The 23,804-nt window shown below is 57.6% G+C and overlaps 1 protein-coding gene across 3 annotated transcripts; it reads right to left on the reverse strand.

Moving 5' to 3' along the window:
• Nucleotides 1-448: 448 nt before the first annotated feature.
• Nucleotides 449-22,972, reverse strand: RAPGEF3 (Rap guanine nucleotide exchange factor 3). 3 transcript variants are annotated; one of them, XM_006059453.4, is made up of 28 exons: nucleotides 21,796-22,962; nucleotides 21,110-21,322; nucleotides 15,413-15,466; nucleotides 15,219-15,325; nucleotides 14,898-15,019; nucleotides 14,583-14,751; nucleotides 13,930-14,014; nucleotides 13,544-13,604; nucleotides 13,381-13,457; nucleotides 13,057-13,203; nucleotides 12,415-12,527; nucleotides 12,042-12,130; nucleotides 11,662-11,740; nucleotides 11,321-11,471; nucleotides 11,159-11,241; nucleotides 10,373-10,412; nucleotides 7,575-7,656; nucleotides 7,145-7,291; nucleotides 5,227-5,324; nucleotides 4,722-4,847; nucleotides 4,422-4,603; nucleotides 4,068-4,158; nucleotides 3,879-3,929; nucleotides 2,905-2,992; nucleotides 2,523-2,587; nucleotides 2,024-2,078; nucleotides 1,859-1,930; nucleotides 449-873 (listed from the first exon to the last, which is right to left on the reverse strand). In XM_006059453.4, exons 1-28 carry the CDS (start codon nucleotides 21,799-21,801, stop codon nucleotides 755-757), a joined length of 2,772 nt encoding a protein of 923 aa, XP_006059515.1. In that variant the 5' UTR covers nucleotides 21,802-22,962; the 3' UTR covers nucleotides 449-754. The 3 variants fall into 3 exon arrangements, with proteins under 3 accessions (XP_006059515.1, XP_044797609.1, XP_006059516.1); XM_044941674.2 differs by lacking the exon at nucleotides 21,796-22,962 and adding an exon at nucleotides 21,645-21,667; XM_006059454.4 differs by lacking the exon at nucleotides 3,879-3,929 and having other exon boundaries at nucleotides 21,796-22,972.
• Nucleotides 22,973-23,804: the final 832 nt, after the last annotated feature.

A 23,804-nucleotide genomic window follows, 5' to 3' on the forward strand; every position in this document is an offset into this window, starting at 1 on the left:
GAGCAGCCTCTCAGACCCCCGTGGACCGTTGAGGGCCACTTGGACCAGCCCCCCGCAGGGCTGCAGGCTCCCACAGCCCCTGTGACCAGGGGGCTGAGGCCTGGATGCAGTCTGCCGTGGAGCCCTGCCGGGTCCCAGAGACCATCCCGGGTGGGGGGCGGGGCTTGGCCCTCCCTGGCCCACCCCCAGAGAACACAGCCTCTCTGTCCACTTAGGGTAACAATACAGCTCCTCAGGGACCACCTCTCCTGGACAAACAGCCCTGACCACACCCAGCTGTTTATCGCACAGGCTGTGGAAAGAAAAGCGCTGCTGCTCCCCGCCTCCACCCGCTGCCTCCCCAGGCAGTGGGCCTGCTCCTGCCACATGCGTGCAGACGCTTAGCCCACCATGGAAACACACCCCAGGGGCCAGAGACGGCTGGACAACAGAGCCATGAGGCGCAGAATCTGGGAAAATCCTGGTGTGGAGAGCTCTCTATTGAACACAAAGAGAGAAAACGCTCTTCTCTCCCACTCACTCCAGGGCCTCTCTGTCCCCCACTCCTTGGCCTTGGGCCCCAGCTCCTTCCATTCACAGGTCCTCCTTGGCCACCAGTCATCGCGGGGGGACAGGTGCCTCCACGCTGCCCTCTCCTGGGCCTCAGGTCCAGTCCTTGGAGACCCCTGCCCAGCTCGGCCAGCCCATGGGCCTCCTGGCCCGGCGCGCCTCGGGCTCTCCTGGCGGCCAGTGTCTGCTCCAGCCCAGCCCCTCCTCACGGCTCCAGCTCCCGAGAGAGGCGGGACAGTTCCCGCTGGTTGTCGATGACCTTCAGCTGCTGGACGTAAGCCCAGGTGCTGGCGGGACTCCGGGTGCTCAGGGACTGCTCCGAGCCTGGGGGGCAGGGAGGGCAGTCAGCACTTTGTAGAGCCCACCTTTCCCCTTTCCAAGAGGCAAATCGACCCTCCTACCTTGTGCCACCCAGCCTGCCACTTCCCACAGCCAATCTAGAAGACACCCCACCCCCCATCTGGGACAGAATGGCACAGTGAAACAGGCCCCCAAATTATATGCAGCTTAATACCCCTTTTACTAAGTTCAAAAACAATGAAAACTAAAGAATATTTTGTTGTCATATATATATGAGATATTTTAAAGATATATGTATATGTATATTTTATTATATGTACACACGATCAAGCTATTTTTTAAGAACAAGGAAATGGGTAACTCAAAATTCAGCATAGTGGTTTCCCTGGGTGGGGAGGGGCAAGGGGACAGGAAAGGGGACCACCACTAGGGAGATGGAAGTTATTGTCAGTGTGCTGAAGCTTGGCTTGGGTCCAGAGGGCTCATCTTATTTTCAGAATAGATACATACATAAGATAATGATGACGGTGTGGTATGAACTGTGGATTACGACTAATCCCATTTCACACAAACTGAAGGCCAATTAAAAGAACACAGGTCTGGAGTAGGAGTGCGTGGGTCCCAGCTCTGTCTAACTGCTTATCTAACCAGCTCTACCTCACTGCGGCTTCCACCTGTTTTTTCAAGGCTTCCAGCCCACTGTATACCTTTAAGTGGGGATAACACTCTACCTACTTCATACAGCTGTTATGAACCATTATCAACATCGTGCTTTGCAACCCCATGGACTGTAGCCCACCCGGCTCCTCTGCCCATGCGATTCTCCAGGCAAGAATACTGGATCTTCCCAACCCAGGGATTGAACCCAGGTCTCCCTCATTGCAGGCAGATTCTCTTCCATCTGAGCCACCGGGGAAGCCACCGGGGAAGCCCTTTCATGTACGGATGTGCCTGTAAGTGCCAGCCAGCCACGGCCAGCTTGTCAGCACCCACCCCTGCCCTCACTTACACGTGGAAACCCTGACCGCCTGGCTGTCCTCGTGCAGGTGGGAGACTCGGCTTCTGAGCGGTGACAGAGGCACTGGGGGGTGAGGGGGGAGTCAGTGAGGAGACCAAGTTGGTGCCTTGAAGGGGACATCACTCAGGGGCGCCCACCGGGGATCTGCCCTCTCACCATTGCTGTGGCTTCGGCAGTGGTGTAGCATCCGTGCAGCTCTGGCCATCATTCTCTGGGGGCCAAGTAAGGACATGAGACCTGATATGAGGGATGGGCCCTGGCCTGGCCTGGGGGACAGCTGAAGTGCTCCTAGGCACCAGCGGCTATAGGAGATGGGGCTGTGCCTGCTGTGCCCCAGCCCACCCAAACACCCAGTGGGAGCCAGGCACTGGGAAGACGTAAGTCAGGGAGGGCTTAGAGACGAGGAGGCCTGGTGGGGAGGGGATTCTGGCTGAAGGGCGAGATAGCTGAGGCCATCACCCCAGCACTCCCTGGTGGAGACCAGATCCTCTGAGGCCATGCAATGGAGTAAAGCAGGAGCTATTTTAAAGGAAGTCTTCATATTTATATTATTGAGAACAATTTTGGACCATCTCCCATCCCCCGCCCCTTCCAAAGCCATTGTCAAAGCCTCCAACCTGTTCCAGCCTCAGATACCTGCTCTCCTTGGACTCACCATCTTCTCAAAGTTGATGAGATTCTCCACCAATGTGTGATTTCCCTCGTGGATGAAGGTCACGTCTACAAAGAGATGGGCTCTGCTCATAGGTCCCTTCCCCTCCCAGCAGCCAAGGAAAGGTAAGGGACCAATAACAGGGACGCTACGCGGCCCTCTTCCTCCCTGCTAACCTCCTGGAACAATTTCTTTATATCTCTTAGGCCTCATGTCATCAGCCATCTGTCTGCATGTGTTAACTCTGCTTCTATCTGGTGAGCTCCTAGTTCACCTTTGTGGCCCCAGGGCGTTGGCACACTGGAATCACCCAGAGGGTCAGGTAGACACTCTGGGGCAGGGACGGATGGGATGGGAGCAGGGTGGCAGGGGCTGGTGCCCTTACCTTTGAGAAGAAGGGGCATGAAGGGGATGAGGGGAGGGGAGAGCTTGGTGAGGGCCAGACGGTACACTCGGTGGTTCCACGAGGGGTCCTGAGAGGGAAGAAGCCACAGTGAGAGAGGGAGGGTCCCGCACACCATGACCTACCACGTGCCACAGCATAACCAAATGCCCACCCGCCAAGGAGAGGCCGTGTGCACAGTCCTTGGAGCTCAGCCTCCTCTCGGCCCCAGATCTCCCCAAGGCAGGCTGTGCGGCAGGCAGAGGGGCCTGGAGCTGTGATGCCGGGCTGCATGACGTGGTTTCCTGGCCTCCAATTAGCCCCCAGGGCGCTCATGGACATTGTCACAGGGGCTCTGAGGATTCATGGAAAACTCTTTTCTGTCCCTGTTTCTCCCTCTCTCCCTCTCTCTCTAGTGGGTACACCCCTTTGAACTTCAGCCCCAGGAGGAGAATTTTTTCCTCAGGAGCTCTTGGAGCCTTGCTAATGAAAGCAGCCTGCACGAGCTCCCTCCTGAAAACTATACACCTTTCACTACCCCTGCTACAATTCCCAGGAGTGGAGGGCTCAGCTCCTCAACTCTTGCCTCGTTTTTTGGCCTAGGCTCCTTGAGTCTCCTGAGGGGCCTCTGACAGACCCCAGAACACCATGGGAGTTGGGCCAAGACCCGCTTCCTGAGTCCTGAGGCAGGTCAGCGGCCCCCTGGTGGTCCCCTGGCACCTCAGACCCCAGGGTCAGCAAATGCCGCAGCAAATGCCACACGGGCCCCTATACACCTGCTGAGGCATATAATATACTACACAGACCCCCATAGTGCTAACACTGCATTTCTCAGCCAGCCCCCCAGACTCACAGGCCAAAGGGAACCAGGCCCTGACCCAGGGTTAGAAGCCCGGAAAGTGACAAAGGACAGGCACAAGTGTGGAGGGGAAGAAGCAGGGGGTTGTGCCAGGGTGGCGGGGGTGGGGAGCACTCACCAACAGCCTCTCAAGGGCTGAGTAGAGCTTCCGGACTTTGTGGGGCAGCCGCTGTGAAGGACAGGCAGGCGGGGCTGTCACTGCTCTGGGGTGTGGGCCCCATTCCCAGCCAGGACCCGCAGGATAGGCAGGGGCCTGACTCAGGACTGAGGTGGGGAGGCTCTGACCTACCCAGCAGATGGCACTCACCTCCCAGGTATGGGCCAGGCGGCTGATGGCTGAGTTGCTGAGACCAAACATGACGGCAAAGAAGGAATTAAGATTCTTCTGCTCCTTGAGGCTGTGAACAGAAGACCCAGAGACCCTCAGGGGAAGCAGCCACACACAGAGCCCCACACCCACACCACCCCCAAGCCACAGCACAAGACCCGGCCAGGCCAATGCTGCCCTTGCAGGGACTGGGGCTGTACGGTGTGGGGAGGCAGGGGCTCCAGAGGACCTAGGCAGGCATGAGGGTGGGAGACTTGGCCACACACCGACCACAGATCGGGGGGTTAAGTAAAGGCACCATGGGACTCTGCCACCCAGCCCACCGGCACTCACTGGGCTGCCAGTTTGATGAACTTCCTGAGCAGCTGGGCCCGTAGGCCAGGCACGGAGCAGAGACACAGCTCCGTGGCCACCCAGTACTGCAGCTCGTTGAAGCGGCGCATGAAGCGCTCCAGGTTGGCGGTGGTGACGTCCCGCAGGTGCTGGGGGCCCAGCACATAGTGGATCAGCTCCACCTGGGCAGGGGGGCAGCACTGCGAGGTCAGCACGCAGGGCAGGGCGTCCAGCACAGGAGGCCGCGTGTGGGGCGGGGCATCGCCATCGCCCGCTCTCCCCTCTGCCCCGCCCCAGCACCTGGTGGATGCTGTTGAAGAGGCTCCAGTCGTGATCCGTGAGCTGGCCCGCCAGGTCCTTGGTGCTCACCAGGTCCAGCCCCTCGGCAGAGCCCACAGTGGGACCCAGCTGATCGGGGTGTGGAGTCTGTGGGTGGAAGAGTGCTCAGGGGGTGCCTGGGGAGTCCAGGGGGCATGGTTGGGGGAGAGAGTCTGGGGCCAAAAGTCTGTGCCCAGGGCCGGAGGAACGTCAGGAGGGCAGGGGTGCTGCAGGAAGTGGAGGGACTCCCCAAGGAGGCATGCCCTGACAGCTCCCCAGTGCTGGGGCCCCTCTCCCACTTGAGAGCTCCCAACAGTTCTCCCCTTAGGACTTCCTCCATCGGCTGAGGCCCACTCCTCTCTCTTCCTCCTTAGGAGCAGCCATAGCCAGGCCCTGCTCTCCTTCCCATGTGGCCCTCTCCTAGCACCAACCCATACCACTCCCAAAACAGCCCTTCCCGGGGCCCTGGCGCCCTGCCTGGCCCTACCAGCTCCTGCACTTCCTGTGGGTTGACAACAAAGAGCCGCTCGTTAAGCCCCAGGGATGTGGCCACACCACGGGCATCTGGCTGCAGGCCAATGGCATCTGCAAAGAGAGCAGAGCTGTGCTGGGTGGGGACAGAGAGGGAGGCCAGGGAGCAACCGGAGGCGGGGTGGAGGCTGGAAGAGGTCTCCCAATAGCAGCACTGGAGTCCTAGGCAGGTGTTCTAAATGCACGGGTGCGCATGCCCACACATGCACAGGGGCAACACGGCCAGAGGACAATGAAAGAGGAGTCTTGGGGAGACAGGCTGGCACTGGGCGACGCTGGAGCCTCCCTGAGTCCCAGCTTCCTCCTTTGTCAAAAGCAGACATCAAGATTTCCCGTGACTACTCATCAGTCAAATGAAGTCATTGATATAAATAGCATCTATAAGGATATGATACATATACAAGCCCTTTGAAAATTGGGAAATGCCTTACAGAAATCTTCGTGTGGGTTTTCATCAGCTCTTGTGGACTGGGACTGGGTTTTCAGTCATGTTTGAGCCCTCAGTCCCTAGACCAGTAGCCTTCAAAGTAAGGTACACAAGACCATTCCATGCGTCCAGGAAAAAAATATTAGCACTTATATTGATTTTTCTTACCTGCTTTGCATTTGCTTTGTGTATTGCTCTATGATCACATAGCAACAGTGTAGGAACATATGTATGTGACTTGCAAGGAAGTCTACACAAATAAGGGAGTTTGTAATAAAATACTGATTACTGTCATGGGTGTCCATCAAAACAATCAGTGCTCTAAACACTGGGTTTGGACAACTGCAACTTGCCACATGGCCACCAGAGGGCAGTGCTTCCCAGAGGAGCACACAGGCCCGGGTGCTCTCAGCATCTCTCCTTCCTGAAGGAAGGAGGCTTTGCTGGTCTCCCTGCCACTCCTTGCCATTATTCTCTGGATGACCAGCGGCTTACCCTGGGCTCCCGCTCCACTGTCATACCCATGCTGTGTCTTTCATGGATAACAGTGGTTTTTAATGTCCCAAGTTCTCTAAAGGCAGGTCTTAATAATCCTCATGCTGCCATACTCTGAGCACCAACTTTATGCCAGGTCCCATGCTAAAAGCTTCAAACACAGTAGCTCATTTAATAGCCATAGCAGTCCTAGGTGATAGGTAGTTACAGTGGTCATCCAACAGACAAGGAAACGCAAGCTCACAGAGGTCAAACAACTTGGGCAGGATCATACAGTCAGAAAGCCGTGGGTCTGGGATTGCAACTCGGGTCTGGGTGTCCACAGTCTAGGCTCTTAACCATCAAGCTGCTCATCTTACCTGCCATGGTAAGTCTGCCTCCTAACATGCTGCTGGCCCATAGATGACCCTCAAAGATGTTGATGGACTAAATGAGCAACTACCTAAATTCAAAGTCTGTCTATGCACTCAAGGGGTAAGCCTGGGAAAAAATCACTGAATCCATTTGAGCTTCAGTTTCCTTGTCTGAAAATAGGATAAAAGTACCTATCTCATAAGATTGCTATTAGGATTAAATAAATATGTAAGCATGGTAATAATGTCAGGCATCCCTGGTGGCTCAGTGATAAAGAATCCACCTGCCAAGCAGGAGACGCAGGTTCAATCCCTGGGCCTGTGCCCATCACCTGGAACAGGAAATAGCAACCCACTCCAGTATTCTTGCCTGGGAAATCCCATGGACAGAGGAGCCTGGTGGGCTACAGTCCCTGGGGTCGCAAAGAGTCGTACATGACTTATACGTAACATGTATAAGTAAGATGTAATAAGCCTCCCATAAATGCTAACTACCATTAACATTGACAAAGATGGTGATGATCTTAATTCACGGGGTGGGTACAGCTCTGAGGGGGCCCCCCTCCCTTGGGGCCACCCTACCCAGAGACACAACTCACCACCTGCCGAGTTGACCTTCACCAGCACCTGCCCCTTAGTCCAGCCGTCCTCCTGGGCCAACGCTGCCATCACCTCTCTCACTGAGGCCGTCACAGGCAGCTGCAGGGTTAGCACGGAGTGGTCTGGCCGGCAGATGTCATAGGGGACTGGAGAGGAAGATGGGACTGAATTGGGAGGGAGCTGCCTGGTCTCCCCGCCCCAGCAGGGAGAAGGCAGTGACTGCAGCAAGGGAGGGTCCCAAGGATGGGGGGCAACAGCACTAAGGAGAAGCCTGGGCAGGCAGGTGGGAGACCCTGAGGTGAGCAAGGGGGGAGCCGGAAACAGAGACCCCAAGGAGCACAACATGCCATCCTGGGCCAGGCACCCCAAAGTCAAGGGTGGTGAGAGAGCAGGGTTTGAGCTCTGCCCTGCCTGACTCAGACCACCAACCTTTGTCCCCAACTCTGATGGCACAGTTGCTGCTAGGGAGAGGCTCGTCCTGGCTGGGGAGCCAAACGGGAACATTCCGGGCCTGAGAAGGAGAGGAAGTAAGGACCAGCGGAAACAGGAGAGCATGCAGGGAGGGGGAGGGGCCTGTCACTCGGAGCGGGGGTCCCGCACAGCACACACACCACCTAAGGGATCTGCATGTCCCGCAAACCCGGGGCAGGTAAGGCGCTGGGAACCTGAGGACCGAGGCTTCCGGGGAAGACAGGGCAGAGCTCAGAATGAGTCTGTGCCCCTCTATATGTGTGTTACCCCCTCTGCCAAATGGGTCCAGAGCCTCTCTAATATGAACACAAGGCAGCTGTTGATCCTGGTCTTTTCCTCCTTCAGCTACCATTTGCTATTTTCTACATGCTTATTTTAAGTATCTAAATATGCACAAAAGCCCTTTGACAAAATATTATTATCCCCATTTTACAGATAAAATCAGTGGAGGGCTCAGAGAGGTTAAGTAACATACCCAAAGCAGCACAGCTGCTAAGTGGCCCAGCTAAAATCCTAAACCTGCCCCCCGGCTGCCCCTCCCCCATGCTCTTGTCCACCAACACTCAACTGTGTGAGCTGCCCCATAACCCTTCCTCCAAGGCCCCACCACAGTGGGCTCTTGGGGGCCCCCACTGCCTAAAGGCCTCCCTCACACACCTCCTCTGCCCACCGACTATTCTTTCCAGATTTTGTACTGTTTTCCTCCTCCCAACTCTGAAGGAGGCAGATGAGGTTTAGACCTTGGTCCATGGTTCTTCCCTGGATTTCCAAATCTCTGCACTCCCCTCAGGGCTCCTCCCAGCATCATGCACCAATGCCCCCTTTCTCTCCTCCCCCAGCATATGGAAGACTCTTAAAACCATACCACTGGGCACTGAATTCTCTTGCAGACCTTGGTCTCAAATGCCTCCAGGATCTTCCATATCTGTGCTGCATCATCCCAAACTCGACACACTCCTCGGATCCCCTCATCCCGCCTCCCAGGCTACTCTTCTGGCCATTCCCCTGGGTTCAAGCCTCCTGCTCACCCCTGCTCCCCTCCCCCACAGAGTATCTAGTTCCAGGGTCTCTGTGTTCCCCTTTCCACAGCCCAGGCTATCCCCAGACCCACCAGCCCGCATCTCCTCACGCCTTATCTACAACAGCACAACTATTCTCCGCCAGCCTTGCCTCTCGGGTGCTCCCCTCCCTCCCACTCCCATCTGCCTGACCAGAGCCAGATTAGCCTTCCTATCACAGCGTCCAGGCCACCACTGTCTGCTGAATAAAGCTCAGGATCCCCAGCTGACCTATTCAATATACAAATCCCATCTTGTCAATCCTGGGCTCAAACACCTCCAAAGGCTTGCAATGCTCAAAGGACAAAGGCCAGGCCCCTTTCCAGGGCCCACAGGGCCCCACCTCCTCTGGCCCCTCCAGGGCTCCATCAGGAGGCGGGCTTCCTTCCCCACGCCTGCCTGCAGCCTCTTCTCCCTCCATCCTCACTCCCCACATCTCTCAGTTTCAGCAGTCGCTTCTCCCTGACCCCGACCCTTTCCTTTTCAGCCCTTTCCTTCCTGCCTCCAGAGACCCCATCTTTGTCCTTATTCAGCATGAGGTTGCTCTGCAGCTCCGTCCCTCACTTCCCTGTGAGCCACTGGAGGCCAGGGTGGCTCTCCCAACCCCCTACAGCATCTTTGGCACCTAAGGCATGCAGCCTGTTCTTCACTGAGCGTCAGCAGCAAGAGGTCAAGGCCCCTCAGGGATGGAGCCAGCATTCTGTGGGCCGTGACAGACACCAGCAGACAACTAGCAAGGAGACAACTAAACAAAGAAAACAATTCCACTGGGACAAAGCTTTGAGGAAAACCACAGAGGACACCCTGGAGAGCAGCCAGTGGGGGAGGGGCTCTCACAGGGAGATGGGAGGGGCCGGCAGGTGGGGGCAAGAGACGGAGGAGGGAGCAAGCTTCACCTTCAGCAGAAAAGGAGTCTGAGGAGGAAGGGGGCAGGATGAGGTGGGAGAGCCAGCTGGGCCCTGCAGGCCCAGATGTGGCATTTGGGTGTGATTCTCACTGTGAGTCTCCACAGGCGGCCCCAACTACCTTCCTAGTCCTCCCCACCCCATTCTTCAAATCTCACTCCAGTCAGGACTCCTCCTCCCACTTTCCTCTCCCAGCCCACTGCTGGGGATGGCACTGGCCCCCAGGACCCCCGGGGTTTCTGAGATGCCTCCAGGCACCACCCCTCACCTGCCAGGCAGGAACTGCTAACTGACTCGAGCTGTGAGCATGAGTGGGCTTCCCAGGTGGTGCTAGCGGTAAAGAACCCGCCTGCCAATGCAGGAGACATAAGAGATGTGGGTTCGATCCCTGGGTCAGAGAAGATCTCCAGGAAGATCCCCTGGAGGAGGGCATAGCAAGCCACTCCAGTATTCTTGCCTGGAGAATCCCATGGACAGAGAAGCCTGATGGGCTACAGTCCACAGAGTCACAAAAGTTGGACACAGCTGAAGCAACTTAGCTCACACGTGAGCATGACCAGATGGAATAAAACCCCTTGTGGGGGTTGGGGGGAGTGACCTTAGACCTCTGTCTCCTGCAAGGCCCAGCCCCAGTGTCCCACGCAGCCCGAGCTCCATGATCACCTATCCCAGACCAAGGATGTGCCTGTGCTTGGGGTGGGGGACCTCCCATGAAGAGGGGCCTGGAGGTCCTTGGAGGAGGGGGAAAGCAGGGGCCCGGCAGAGGCGTGAGGAGCCCACTCAGGTCAGACACCTTCATCTGAGGAGACGCGTTCCCACAGCCGTTCTCCAACCTGTGGAGCAAGTGAGAGGGAGGTGAGACTGTAGGCAGGGTCCCCCAGCAGGCAGGACGATGCAGGCTCAAGAGCAGAAGGGTACCAGGCTCTGGATTCCCTCCACTGTCACCAGAGGCTCAGAGGTTGGCAGACTTGGAGAGGATGACCCAGAACAGGCACGACTCGAAATCCAGCCCCTGGATCCTACGATTTTCCCAGGCCAGCAGGGGAGGGAAGGAGCTCAAGGGAGAAAGGGACCCGATATGGTGTCAGGTCAGGGAGGCCACATGTGAGCTCTCCCCGAGGCCCAGCTGCCCCCACAGGAGGCCTGGGAGGGCGGGAAGGTCTGGGAGTGTGAGGTAAAGGCTGGGAAATTGGGTGGAGCAGACGGGACCTGGCACCAAAGGTGCTCAGCAATAAAGAGGAGCCAGTGAGCAGAGCAGGTGTGCAGGGCAGTGGGAGGATGACACATGAATGACTGTGGCTGCCTGAGCATGGACGGACACGTGACGGGAGGGTGTGCGGCGAGGCACTGGTGAGCACACTCGCTGAGATGAGCAGGACTAGACAAGTGAGCACAACACAGGGTTTTACAGACAGGAGCAGGAGCCCTGGGGGTGGGGTAACGGGCTCAGGGTGGCACAGCTGCAGGGGTGCAGGCTGGATTTAAGCCACATGTTTGCCCCCCAAGGCGGTGCTCCCAGCTCCTGCCACACAGCCTGTCCCGCCCGCCCGTGACAAGCTCCCTTGAGCCAAAGCATCACCTGTGGTGTCGCCGCCTCTCTGGCCACTGCTCCCGCAGCAGGTTGCTAAGCCGGGCGTCCCTGCTCACCAGGTCCGACAATTTCTGGGAGAAGCCAAGGTTCACTGAGACCCCCGTGTCCACCCCGGGCAACCCGGCCCAGCCCCTCCCGGCTCGCAGGTACCTTGAGGAAGCTGGTGGCCACAGGGTCGGTGCGGAGCGTAGGGCCATACAGCGTCACCCACTGACTGACCAGCCGCAGGATCTGCTGCCTCTTGTTGCAGACGTAGGAGCTGCGCTCCTGCTCGCTGCCCCCAGCGGGCTCCGCATGGAAGGTGGGTCCCAGTCAAGGGCACCACAGTGTCCAACAGGACCACCCACCACCCTAAGGAACCGGCACAGGAAGGGCAGGACACCCGGAGCCCATGAATGGGCTGGGCCTGGAGGGATCAGTACAGCCATGCTTTGGGGGATCCCTCCTCCCCGCTCCACACACCATCCTCACCCCCAGGGCTGGAAGGATATTGGTGCAGGAGGGCAGCACAGAGCTGAGCAGTGGGCATGAAGACACTGTGGGTCAGGAGGAAGTCACTGAGGAATGTCTCTGTAAGGCAGGGACAGGGGACAGGTGAGGGACTCAGAAGTCGAGTCTCCTGAGCTCAAGTATATGCACGACCGGGACACCCCTTTTACCAATCCCGCCACGGGCCAGGGAGCAGTGACACCCCATCCCTGTCACAGCACTTCCTACAGAAGCCAAGAACACAGGAACGAAAACTTCCGGCCAGCTGACCAGAGACCAATCCAGCACCCGATGAGGTCAGATGCAGGGTGCCTGGCTCTCTCCCAAGTGGTGCTGACCACCCTCTGAGTCAGAAAGCAGGCAGCGTGTCTCCCGCCCCTACCTGTTGGGTCATGAGCACTGGAGTCAGGCCGCATGGCCTCCAACAGAAGTTCTAGGATCTTCTCTGGGGTGCCAGACATCACTGTATACCTGGAAGAAACAGCCGGTCCATAGCACTTGAGCCCTGACTCCCCCTCCCGCAGCTGGGGCAGACATCAAGAATCAATCATATCACTCATCCCTATTTGCCAGCCCTTTCCCCACCCCGTGTGGTGGAAGGGGGCCTAACTCGGGGGATGCATCTTAATCCCTGAAAGCCTCTCCACCCGCAGCGGGCAGGTATATGACACAGAGAAGGGAGTAAAGCCCAGGAAACAGAAGAGAAGGTGGGCAAGAGAGATGGTATGGAGAGGGGAGCATGGCGGGTGTGTTACCGATTCCTGCCTGGGGTTGGGGGACGAGAAGGGCCAGTGCCCTGAGAGGTTCTCTCCAGCACTAACACCACTTTGCCATGTTCTTCCAGCCTCATGGTCTTTGCTTCCACATCCTGGAGAACAAGCCACACCCAGTGCTCAATACACACCACAACTCCTTTACCCATTCTAGGGCCTCTCCCTCTGCCTCCCCCATTCCAAACTCCAAGCCCCACAAGGCTCCCACAAGGACCCACAACCCTTCTCCCGCCCTATTCAACGCCCACAACCTTAGATTTGTCCCTCACTGGTGCCTCTCACCCAGCCTGAGCCCCTCCTCCACCCTGTCCCTCCCAGTGCTCCTTCTATGGACCCCACTCTCCATTACGCCGCCTCCCCCTGCACCCCAGACCCTCACCCCTCTGTAACCTCACCCCTGGTCTCCCACGGGAGCCAGGGTTCCCAGGGCTCACTGAGCCTCCTCAGCAAGCCACGCACCTCCTCACACACCCAGAGCTGGGCTCTCTCCTCCAGCCATCATCCCCAAGGTTTCCACCTCCGACCTCTCCCTACTCCTTAAAGTCTCCGTCTGGTCCCTACTCCTTGCCCCACACCACTTCTCCAGACACATGTCCCCGCCCTCCCCACCCCCAGCAGCGGCACCTTGATGATACGGTTGAAGTCCTGCTTGTCCACACGAAGAAAATGACAGTTGTCTTCTCCCAGGATGATGGTGGCGGCCCGAGGTGCATCGTTCACCAGAGCCAGCTGTCCAAAGTCATCTCCCTCGTGCAGGGTGGTCACCAGGCCCTGCGGCCAGGCCCAAGTTACAGCCCAGCCCCCCAGCCCTCACCGGGACAGACCCAGAGCCACCAAAGCAGGAGACCTGAGAGGCCAGCAGCCTTGGGTCCATTAAAGGCACTGCCCAGAAGGACAAGGACCAGAGACCAGCTCTGGCCCAGGGGCTGGGCACGGGGGAAGACTCACCTTACCATGGGTCACCACGTTGACCGATCCCTTCCAGATAATGTACCATGAGGTGCCCTTGTCCCCCTGGCTGAACACTGAGAGAAGCAGCACAAATCAGACATGCCCCAGGCACCCATCGCTTCTTCCCTGTGGCCTCTGCCCCCGTCTAGGCAGGACTTACACACAGTTCCTGCCTTGCTGTGCGGTTCAAAGAGCAGGACTGCAGCCAGTTCCCGCTTCACCTGTGGGCAGGGGGACAAGAGTCAGAGAGGCGAGTCCAGGGATGAGGGGCCAGGTGAGGAGGTTAGGTCCAAAGCCACGCATGCTCGGGGGACAGAACTTGATGAGGTCAGGTGACCTGGGATTGAGCAGGAGACAAAGCAGGGGAAGAAATGGGCACAGAGAGCCAGAAGGACCTTCAGACAAGGATGCCATGCTGGGGAGAAGACATTAGACTGAAGTATCCAGGCCACAGGTGGAAGGGGAGGGGTGTGTCTTCTGGCCTGGCAGGGGTCACAGGAAGGGAGGTTCGGGGGAGGGCAAGGTGGGGCAGGGCCAGGGGCTGACCGAGTTGGAGAGGTGGGCCACGGCCTTGATGTGCAGCAGCTCCTCAAAGATGAGGTCCAGCTCCTCGTCTGTGCGCTGACCAGGGCTGCGGGCACAGGGGACCAGGAAGAAGTGATGAACAAGCCAGGTGCGGGGAGCCACAGCGCCCACTCAGCCTGGGCCGCCTGGGGCCCCAGCGGTGGCTGTTTATCAATAACGGGCCAGCCTTTGATGGGAGCACACCATGTGCCAGACACTGGGCCAAGCACTTTACATATGACTTCATTCCACCCTCACAACAACCCCACGATGTGGGCTATCGTTATCCTTTGACAAAAGATGAAGCTGGCCAGCAGAGACCCAAGGACATGGAGCTGGTAGCCAGTGGAACTGGAATTTGAACCCAGACCTGCCATGATTGTCTTGGCCACGGATGCTTCTCAGAGGGGGCAGGGTCCCTGGAGGCCACAGGCCCCACGGCCTCAGTTACAGAGGAAGGACCAGGTTCAGAGGGGGCAGGAGGGCTCGAGATCACACAGCATGTCCGTGGCAGGTGCAGACCAGAGCTCAGGCCTCGGGTCCAGCCAGGGTCCTATCCCTCCACGAGAAGTCAGGGCTCACTCCCCCTCGGAGGGGAAACTACGGAGTCTGAGAGCAGGGTTTCACCCACTTACGGCTTTCGAAGCGCCACCGTGAGCAGGGCATCGGGCCCCCGCTGGGACAACAGGGCCAGAGCCTCCACCAGCTCCTCCTCCAGCTCATGGACGCCCACAGGCTCTGGCTCCGGCCCCGGGAAACGGTAGAACTGGGTGTCTCGGTCCTGGAAGGCCCAGTCGTGTTTCACTGCGGGGCAGAGGCCCAGGTGAGGGGGAGGAGAGGAAATTGAGGCCACATAGGTATGAGGCTTGCCCATACGGAGATGCCCAGCACAGGCCTGGTCTCCAGGACTGCCTGGCACTGGGCGCCCACCCACCGGGGCTCAGGCTCACCATGGTAGAGGGCGCCTTCATCCAGGAGCACCTGGCAGATACCCACGGCTTGGCTCCGGGAGTGGACACCCAGCCCCAGGGCCAGGATCCCATCTACCAGCTCCCGGCCGGAGCAGCACTGCCTGGGAGGAGAAGGGGACAGGGCAGGGAAAGGAGGTCAGATGGCAGTAGGGAGAGAGGGGAGGGAGGAAGTCCATCTGAATGGCACCTTCTAGAGCTAGCAGCAAGGCTGGGTCCAGAGCCTGGACAGAGTGAAAAGGAGAGAAAACTGCTGGGGGTGGCAGAGAGGCGGGCGAGGAGGCAGCCAGGGCCGCCACTCACCGGTGGAGCCGGAGGTGGTACTTTCTGTCTCGGATGAGGTTGGGGCAGTTGGCCAGGAGGTGTCGATGCAGCTGCTTTCCCGCCCTGAGCACCCGCTCCGTGGAGGCCTGGAGGAGGCAGACACAGCTAGCTGGCTCAAGCCCTGAGTCCAGGCATGCGGGCCCTCTCCCAGCCCCGCTCCTCTGGACTCGTACCTGCTCCAGGCTCACACTGAAATCCAGGGACTCCTCGCTGCTGGTGAGTGGCGTCTGAGGGCAGTGGGGAGTCTGAGTGTTAGTGCCAGGCCTTGAAACCCAGCTCTCAGGCCCCTCCACCGTGACTCCCAGCCCCGGCCCAGTTCTTGACTCCAGACATTCATTTAGCTAACGGTTCAACAAATACTCCCTGGGTAACCCCCCATGTGCCAGGCATCCGCCTCATCACCACCCTGCAGCCCTATTACTAGACCCATGTCTTCCTTCATGACTCCATCAGCACATCCCCAGGGTTAAGGTCCAGGCTTTGCTTCCTCAGGGCCCAGTGTGCCCAGGCATCCAGGTAATTCAGCATGTAGGGGAGGGAGGGGCACAGTGGACCTGGGGGAGCATGGGGATATGAGATAAGAAGGCCAGGAAGTAAGCAGCTCAAGGGTCCGGAGACCCACGGCCTGATGCCGAGCCAGGGTCGGTCCCCAGTCACAGGACTATGGACAAACCTGCCTTCTGTGGGCCTCGGTGCAGCCTCGTAGTTAAAGACACAAACCCTGGAGCCAACTCCTGGATTCTAGTCCCTGCTGCTATGTAACCCTGAATATATGATTTAATCTCTCCCTGCCTATAAATCTATAAAACATTCATAATAACAACTCAAGCTTTGGAAAGGATTATGTGAGTTAATAGAGATCAAATGTTTAAAGCACTGACTGGCATATACATGCAGTTGTGTGTGCACGTTAGTTATTATTACTCATCTGTGAAGCACAGGGCGGGCTGCCTGCTGGAAGGCCCTTTATTCTCTGAGATGCTGCTGCTGGTCCCTAACCCTGCAAACATGAGTCAGGCTTGGTAGCACATGGGATGGCTCCGGAAATGGGGTTTATGTAGAATCATGGGTGAATGAGGTTCCCTGCCCTTGGCATCCATCGGGCCATGCCAGACTCGCAGGTCTGTTTGCCCTGAGATGTCGGTCATAAAAGCCTCTCACGCTCCTCTCCTACCATCTGAGAACTGGAATTTGTGAACACCCCTGAGCAGGATGCCCTACCCTCTCGGAGCCCTCCCAAAGGCAGGCACTGGATAGTTCATACAGCATGTCTTTCTCGTGATTTCATCTGACTTCATAGAGAATAGGCTCAGACAGGAAGTAGGCAGAGCAGGCAAGGTCAGTCCTCCTTGACTTATCAAGAAACAAAACTCTAGAGGTGATGTGCCCTGGTAACTCAGACACATAGCCAGACAGCCAGGGATAAACTCAAGCCCTTCCAGAAGTGCTCACATTCTCGGTCTCACTCCACCCAGTACACCTGCCTGTTTCCTCTCCCTCCCCTTCCTTCTCTGCGATGCCTCCCTATCAGAACTCAGGGCCTGAAGAGGACCTGGCCTGGTGCCCAAGCCCTCTCCCCTGGTCCCAGCATCTTCCCACTGTGCACCGGGCAGAGGCCTGAGGTCTGACATGCGTAGGTGCCTGGCCCAGTGCCGGGCGGAAGCTGCTAGGTGTCCCAGAGGTATCCTTACCCTAGTCATGGGGCCCATCCTACCTACCGCCAGACATGGCCCTGGGGACTCAGCGATAGCACAGGAAAAGAGGAGGAGGAGCCAAGGAGGGAGGAAGGGCAGGAATGCTACCCGGCCAGCCTCCTGTGTTGGAACAAACAGTGCCAAGTGCTCATGACTCGTTGTTCATGTCAGAGTACCCAGGTGGCCCCAGTCCCCCCCAACGCCCCTCAGTGCCCAGGACCTAGGCTCCAGCACACACTCCCTTCCTGGTATTATTCTGACCCTGGAGGGCACATCAGGAGGGGAGGTGCCCAGTCATGTTGCCAGGCTGGGCAAGACTCAGATCTCAGATCCGCAGGCCTCGCTTCAACCATTTCCTGTCCTGCCCCAGGGGACGTGCAGGAGGCTCAGAGCTGGAATGCTGGCCCATCAGAGCTGAGGAAGAGACCCTCTTATTTTTCCAAGGAAAGCAGCAGGAGCCCAGAGAGATGAAGTAACTTGCCCAGAGTCACACAACTGCTTAGAAATGTCCAATCCTACTGAATAATTGTTCAACACTGATTCAGAAGTAGGTGTTTGTCTCCTGTTTCCTGGCTAGGGAAAAGGAGGCACAGAGGTTATGTAACCTGCCCTTTTCAAGCTGGTAAATAGGGGCACCAGAATTCACTCTGTGCCCATCTGATTCCAAAGCCCATGATCTTAGCCACTAAGCCCTACCACTGCCCATGGCACCTCCTTGGTGCTGGGCCTCCCCCACTGTGCACGATGGTAAATTCTGTCTTCAGGAATGAGGTGGGAAATTCTGTCCTCAGGAATGTTCTGCCGACAGGGAAGTCTGAACAATCCTGGGTTAGACGAAGTCCCGTGTGTGTGTGTGTGTGTGTGTGTGATCGCAGTCCCTCTGAACCCCTGCCGTGCTCCTATGCATGGGGACCTCCTGGGATCACGGTGGGGGTGCTATTCAGGGGCTGCGGTCAGCTGTGCGGGCTCTGGAGTCAGGTGCCTGGGTTCAAATCTTGGTTCCCCACTACCAGCTTGTTGTATGACCCTGGGCTGCTTATAAAGCTCTCTGTGCTCCAGCCTCCTCATCTATAACATGGGGTTGGTGGCAATAGTACCTATCCCATAGGGTAATTTTGAGGATCAAATGAGTTAATTAATAATATGGAGCATTCAAAGCCATGCCTGCTTTGCAGTAACTACTTACTCAATGGTAACTTAATATAACTCTTCTTTCATGATGGGCAGCTATCACCTGGACACGGTGCAAGAAATGCTGTACTTTGACTGATGCTGTACCTGATCCGATGACCCTGAGTGTCAGCTTAAGGGCTTCTCAGCTAGAAAGCAGTGGCTGGTATGGGTAGGGGTGGAGGCCCTCACCCACCACCTCCTGTCAGGTTTGGACAGGAAGGACTCAGGGTGGAAGAAGAGGTCCTATAGTTAGTTTCCCTGCACAGGGCCATGGCTTGCTCCACCCCCTCCCTGTCACTGAGTGTCAGAGTCACACTGGAGGGGCAGGCACAGAGCCAGACAGCCACATGGGGACCCGTCAGACCAGTTCCCTTAAGCCACGGCTAGGGTCTCAGGCCAGGGCTGTGTGTGATGGGACTGGGAAAGGATGCATGAGGCAGGGTGAGGTTCTGGAGTGTCAATGGTACCTTCTGTAGCAAGAGAATATACACCACAAACTTGAACTCTGCAGCCAGATTGTCTCGGACCCAAGCCCAGCTTGTTCCTTAGCAGCTGTGTAACCCTAGACTGTCACTTAGCCTCTCTGTGTTTCTGCTTGTGCATCTATAAAATGAAATGATGGCGTTAGTAGCTATCTCTCAGGGCTTCTGTGAGATTATTTGATGTGATTAAAGCTTATAATAGCACTTCGGATATAAATACTGCACAAACACTAGCTACTTCCATCATTTGGACAGGTTGAATGAAAGCATGCTTTCTGAGTTAGAGAATAGAGCCACCTCTCCCCAAACAATCACTCAAAGAGTAGCATCTCAGGGTTCTCTAAGCTTAGGGGACCCACCAGAGGTCATCCCGACCTTGCCTCTGCCTCTAGATAGATTGGTTTCTGTGTTGGCTCCCAGGCATCAGATATCTCATGTACCCCTGCTGCTGCTGCTAAGTCACTTCAGTCGTGTCCGACTCTGTGCGACCCCACAATGTTTATCAAAGGAGACGTTCTTCCGTACTGTTCCAGCATCAGCTTTGCCATGGTTGTTAAGTCCTTTCTGTATCAAACCTCAGGGTCTCCTGCTGTAACCTGCTTTAATTTTCTCTTGTTCTGGTCTAATGGGAACAGAAAGTGCTCTCTTCAGACCTCAGGAGGTTGATGGATTTCCCCCTCAGCTTTCTAAAGGTGGCCATGGCCTGGGTAACTCCCAGCACCGTCCTCCTGGGACACTGGGCTCCACGTCCTTACAGCATCCACCCATCGCCCTGTGCGTGCACATTCCCTGCCAGACACTTGTTCCCTCACACGAGCCCCCTCAGCCAAAGGCATCATCCCACAGGTGAGAATTAATAGCTTCACAGGGACCCAGAGTCTCTTAAACACAGACACAATGGGCTGAAACCACCTCACGTCTACTCCCCAGGGACGTGCTCAGGAGAGGATGTGGCCCCTGCCTCGAGCCCTAAAAATCTAAGTTTCCTCTAATCATCAATTCACGCACACACACTGGTGGGGGAGGGGCCTTGTTTCTGTGCCTCTGACCCCATCTCTCACTCCACTGATCCTCACCTCCACCTTTCTGGCCTCCCCTCGCATACCAGCCCTCCAATTCTGGGACTGAGGGAGTCAGGAGAGAGCCTGGCAGCCTCCTCCACTCTCTCCCTTACTTTGGGTCCCAGGGGATCCTCCAGTGACCTCATTGTCCTGGCCCCTGACCTTCCCCCTACTCCCCACCTAGCCTCTACAAGCTAGGAAAGGGACAGGAAATGCACAAGTAATTATAGCCTGAGAGGGAAAGAGGGAGGGAGGGTTCCAGCCCACTGGCTCCAAGCAGTAGCTACTGCCAGTGACCTGGGGTGGGGGTGGGGGTGGGAGGGACAGACAGCTGAGCCCAGAAAGACCATGGCTCCCCTGCTCCATCCAGAGTGCCATCTGGAGTAGCACCCAGGCCCATGAGGCCCCTTCTCAGGAAGACCCAGGGAGGGAGGGGGTGGAGGACAGCTGGGGACTGACACCTAGATTCTCCTCTCACTTCCCATTGCAAGGGGGACCCCATTATCTTGGTGGGCCTTGGTTTTCTCAGCTCAGCTTCATATTTTGGTACATTTGGTAAATATAAATGGCTATATTTGGTAAATATATAAATGGGTGAGGTAGGAAGAAGGAGGCAGAAGGTGGTGGTCATTCTACTCAAAAGAATTTGCTCCTAAGAGAGGGGTTCTCCCAACTCTATCACCTGATCCAACTCCACCCCTTTGCCCCGGTGGGCACATGTCACAGACACACACCAGAGCTCAGGTGAAGAAAATCTATTAAGTTTGGGTGGTTGGGGAGAGCTTCTCTGCTGTTTTGGATCCTGCAACCATATCCTGCCTACCATCCACCATCTACCCCCCCCCCACCCCGCACCCTGTCCCCCCGCCACACACACTTCTCTTTCCTTCATTCTTGCAGCTCCAGAGATGTTCTTCACTGGCAAAGGGAGCTCCGTTCATCTCACAGTCTCCAAACTTCTCATAATTCTCCCCTGAGCCCCTCCAAGCCAAATGCCAACCACTTCACCCCAGATCAAGACACAGACTCCACGCAGTTCAGTCCTCACTAAGGAGAATGCTGCCACGGTGATGTTTAAGGAATAGTACCAAGCTTACCTCCCCAGCACTTGACCCGACCCCTGTATTTCATACATGTCTCCCATGCCACCTGAAGAACACACGAGCACCTAACTCAAGCCACAGGAAAGTGACAAGTTCTTTTCCCCTTCGCCACATTCCTGAATAGGGGGACTTGGGCACCACACGCATACCCACATACCCAGCATACTCGCATACCCAACGCAGTTGTGTGAGACACCCACACTGCAGCCAGGCTGCCTGACCTGCTGCCCACCCCAGGTGTATCCCCCATGCACGCCGAGCAAGCTGGACTGCCAGCAGCATGCTCGCCCTCCCAGTCGGGGGCCCCCTCCAGCCCAGGGGGGCCTGGCCCTGGCCAGGGAAGGGGATGGGACTCACCCAGCGCAGCCCCTGGATGCAGCTGGGGCGCTGGTGTTCGAGCAGCAGCTGGTAGGAGCAGCTTCGGGACCGATACATCCTCCTGAGCACCATGTTGAGCAGCGTCCCCTCCGGCACCACGTCCGGGAGGCCTCCCAACGGCGGTGCTCCCAGAATCGAGTCGCCCTCCACAGCCAGGCCCACCTGCCAGCGGCTCTCACCTGGCCAGCCCACCTGTGATGGGAAGAGGACGGCAGACAGCCATGAGGCTAGGTCCGGGGCAGCTGGACCAAAGCACGGCCCGGCTGCCCCAAGCAGAAGCACTTCCTTCGAATCCTCTGGACTGGTCAGGCTGAGGTGCTGCGCCCCTGCCAGGAGCCGGGGGAGGGACAGGAAGACCTTCACTGGGGCCTGCCGGTCTGGCGCACTTAGGGGTCTCCAGCCGGCAGCGGCGGCGTACCAGAGATCAGGCCCTTCTTTGGAATTCTGCCCCACCCCACCGACCATGGACCTGCAGAGATCTCCACCAACTCCCAGAATGGAGCTGCGGACTCACTGGATCCCCGAGAAACGCAGCTTCAGCTCAAACCCTTCTTTTCTCCTCCCTCCTCACCCTTGACCAAGCCTCTGTCTCCCACCCCAACTCCCCCACCGTGTCAGCTTCCTCCCCTGCTCCTCCTCCCCTGCCCCCACCCCATCATACCCACCTTCATGTTCCTCCTTCAAGCTCGCACAGCCGTGCAGGCTCTAGCAGAAGGCAAGGGGTGGCGGGAGCACCCGCCCGCCCCACAACGAGCCACTGTGTGCCCCCGGCCTGTAAGTCCCAGGAGAAGTGAGCAGACCAATTCGTAGCTGGAGCCGCTTCCAAGGCAGCCCCAGCCAGGCTGGGTGGAAAGGCTCCTCTCGGGTTGGGGGAGAACTGGGGACTTGGTGGGGGGACAACGTCACCCCAGCCCCCAGCGACAAGGAACCCCGAGCCTCCCCTCCGTCCCAAACGAAAGAGCCAGCTGGCACCGGGCGCTGAAGCGAGGCTGCAGCTGGCACTGATCCGGGCGGGAGCTGTCACACCCCCGGCGCGGCCCGCCCCCTTCCCCTCCCGGGCAGACCGGAGGGGGCGGGGAGGACGCGGCTGGCGCTCGGGTAGGGAAGGGGGCGGGCTCCGGCAGGGGGCTGAGTCGGAGCGCAAGGTACCCGGAGCTGGCGGGAACCTTGGCCTCGAGAAACCCCGGGGGCCGTAGCGCCCCGGGAGTGTGTGCCCGGTAGCAGCGGCGGCGGCGGCGGGGCTGCGGGGTAGGGCCGCCATGCGGCCGGGAAGAGAAACGCAAACAAGGAAACGGGGGGAAGGGGGAAGGGGGTGAGTCATTGCGGCCCCACCCGGGAGGGAAATCCGGGCTGGGGCCGCTTCCCGGCCGGGGGCGCCCTGCCTCCTGTTTCGGTTCAGGGTCTCGAACAGGCTGGGGGAGGGACTGGGCTATTTTCCCGGAGGGAATCCCGCTGCCCAGCCTCCCACCGCAGCGCTCCTATGCACGCACCCCATCCGCCTTCTCCCCGCCCTACACACGCACGCACACCCCCGGCACGGGTGGGGAAGTTGAGGCTGGAATGGAAGGATGGCGCTCACGGACGGTGGGGGCTGGAGTCGGGGCCGAGCTCTGGGAGGAGAAGGGGTTAGAAGGCCTCGCCCCCCCGCGGTTCCGGAGTCCCAAGCCGGCTATGTGTGGAGGGCCGTCGCCTCCCTGGGCCTCAGTTCCCACCGTTGCGTTGGTGGCCCAGCGCCCCCTCTTCGCCCTTCTTCTGCTTCTGAGGCGGCGGAGAGATAGTGACTCCGGGTCAGCTATTCCCCCGGCGCCAGCGGCGCAACTGGTCCCATTCTTCATTGAGGGTTTTGGAAGGAGTCTCGCGCCCCGCCCCCGGCTTTCTAGAACGTACCCTCTTTTTGCCCATCAGTGTCCCTTTCCCTCTGCAGCTGCGCCTGCCTGGACAGAGAAAGACACACCTCTAACATACCATGCCCCCTGCTCTTCCACCGATGATTATTTTCTTGGGGGTGTGGGTGTGGGTTTTCATTGTGATTAAAACCTCAATTTCAATGTATCTTTAAAAGTCTTCCCAGGAGCGTATCAAATGTAAGTTCCAGCCCCTTAAATTCAGACTCAGTCTTACTGGCATGAAATGGAAAATCTGTGTTTTGAACAAATACCCTAAAGTTGTCTGCTGGGTTCACACTTTGAAAAATGTTGGTGGAATTTTAAATGCTCCCTCAGGGAAGACGAGGTTAGGTATGCGTCCTCAGTCCTCAGTCGCGTCTCTTTGCGACCCCATGGACTTTAGCCCACCAGGCTCCTCTGTCCATGGGATTTTCCAGACAAGAACACTGGAGGGGGTTTGCCATTTCCTCCTCCAGGGGACCTTCCCAGCCCAGGATGAAAGATGAGTGTCCTGCATTGGCAGGCAGATTCTTTACCACTGAGCCACCTGGGAGGGGAGCCTAAAGATGATTCTAGCCCCAAGCCCAAACCCAGCCACCCAAATGCAGGTAATTTTAAAGAAGGAAGAACAGTTTGGAGGGATTAACAGGCAGAGGTCACATGGGGAAGAGAGTTGAGAGGGAGTGGGGCTGGGAAGTGAGTTGAAATTTCAGGTTGCTGGTGCCATTGATCTGTCTAGAAGTTGCTGCAGGGGAGTTTCCAGAGATTGCAATCAGAAAGGGGTCTCT

This window comes from Bubalus bubalis, chromosome 4, assembly GCF_019923935.1.
Source record: "Bubalus bubalis isolate 160015118507 breed Murrah chromosome 4, NDDB_SH_1, whole genome shotgun sequence".
NCBI classification, from domain to species: Eukaryota; Metazoa; Chordata; class Mammalia; order Artiodactyla; family Bovidae; genus Bubalus; species Bubalus bubalis.

Bases quoted from the DNA above. Each gene is read 5' to 3' on its own strand.
- RAPGEF3 (XM_006059453.4), bottom strand. The intron at 14,752-14,897 runs GTGAGCCTGAGC...TCTGCCCCGCAG, and splicing joins TGAAGGCGCCCTCTACCATG to TGAAACACGACTGGGCCTTC. The intron at 7,292-7,574 runs GTTGGTGGTCTG...CTTCCTCTCCAG, and splicing joins CATCAGAGTTGGGGACAAAG to TCCCCTATGACATCTGCCGG.